The 1215-nt window shown below is 41.3% G+C and overlaps 1 protein-coding gene across 1 annotated transcript; it reads left to right on the forward strand.

Annotated features, from left to right (window-relative positions):
• The first annotated feature begins 437 nt into the window (after positions 1 to 437).
• Positions 438 to 848, forward strand: LOC126157961 (uncharacterized). Its single transcript, XM_049916410.1, has one exon. It carries the CDS (start codon positions 438 to 440, stop codon positions 846 to 848), a length of 411 nt encoding a protein of 136 aa, XP_049772367.1.
• The last annotated feature ends 367 nt before the right edge of the window (positions 849 to 1215 follow it).

A 1215-nucleotide genomic window follows, 5' to 3' on the forward strand; every position in this document is an offset into this window, starting at 1 on the left:
AGTTATTCTTTGAAGAATTTAGGAGAAGCAGACGGATATTGGTTGGTGTACTCAAAGAGCAAGGATGCTGTGTTCTGCTTTTGTTGCAAACTACATCTACAGTAAAAATTGCAAAGAACGGTGTAAGCGACTGGCTGCACCTTGCTTCGTATCTCGAAAGTCAAGGGAAGTCTACCGAGCATTTCAATTCTCATAAAAAGTGGATCGTGCTTTCCGAGGGACTGCAAAAGTCACCAGCTGTCGACGCCCATCATCAAAGGCTTCTGAATACTGACAGCGAACACTGGAAAACTGTTCTTGAGCGCTTAATAGCAATAATTCATTTCCTGGATCGGCAATGTCTGCCTTTGAGAGGAAGTACAGATGCACTCTTTCAGCCTGACATCGGAAACTTCTTGACAATCGTTGAATTATTTGGAAAGTTCGACACTGTGATGATGGCGCACCTGCACAAAACAGAGCAAGGTGAGAACAAGGGTCATCTTTATCTTGGAAAAGAAACACAGAATGAAATAATTCATCTTATTGGATCATCTATAACCAACAACATTCTATTAATGATGAAATCTGCAAAGTGTTACAGTATAATTTTGGACTGCACACCAAATATTTCAAAAGTTGAGCAGATGACAGTTGTCGTACATTTCGTCCAGGAGACAAGACTCGACAGGGTATACAATGTCCGAATTCGGGAGCATTTCCTGGGATTTCTTCCAGTGCCCAATTCTTCAAGCTCCACTTTGTCACAGGTCGTACTCAAGTTCTTGGAAGATAAAAAAATCCTATTGTGTAATATGAGAGGTCAAGGATATGGCAATGGAGCCAAACATGAAAGGGAAGAAGTCTGATCTCCAGAAAAGAATTTCAGATATGATCAAGAGAGCATTTTATGTGCCATGTAGCAGTCACTCATTGAATCTTGTTGTAAACAATGCCACTATGTTTTCTAAATATGCTGTTTCCATGTTTTCAACAGTGAAAAGCTTGTATGACTTCTCGTCCTCCGTTCGACGGTAAGATGTCTTGAAGAAGTATCTGCCTAACCTGTTGCTGAAGCCACTGGGTGATACTAGGTGGGAAATTCGCACCGATGCACTTACTCCCCTGACGTTTCAAATTGGAGGCGTTTAAGGTTCAGATGGTTCAGATATCAGAAGAAGTCGATGGCATGACTGCTCACGGAGCAACGCCACTTGTGAATCAAATAAAAAATTA

This window comes from Schistocerca cancellata, chromosome 2, assembly GCF_023864275.1.
Source record: "Schistocerca cancellata isolate TAMUIC-IGC-003103 chromosome 2, iqSchCanc2.1, whole genome shotgun sequence".
NCBI classification, from domain to species: Eukaryota; Metazoa; Arthropoda; class Insecta; order Orthoptera; family Acrididae; genus Schistocerca; species Schistocerca cancellata.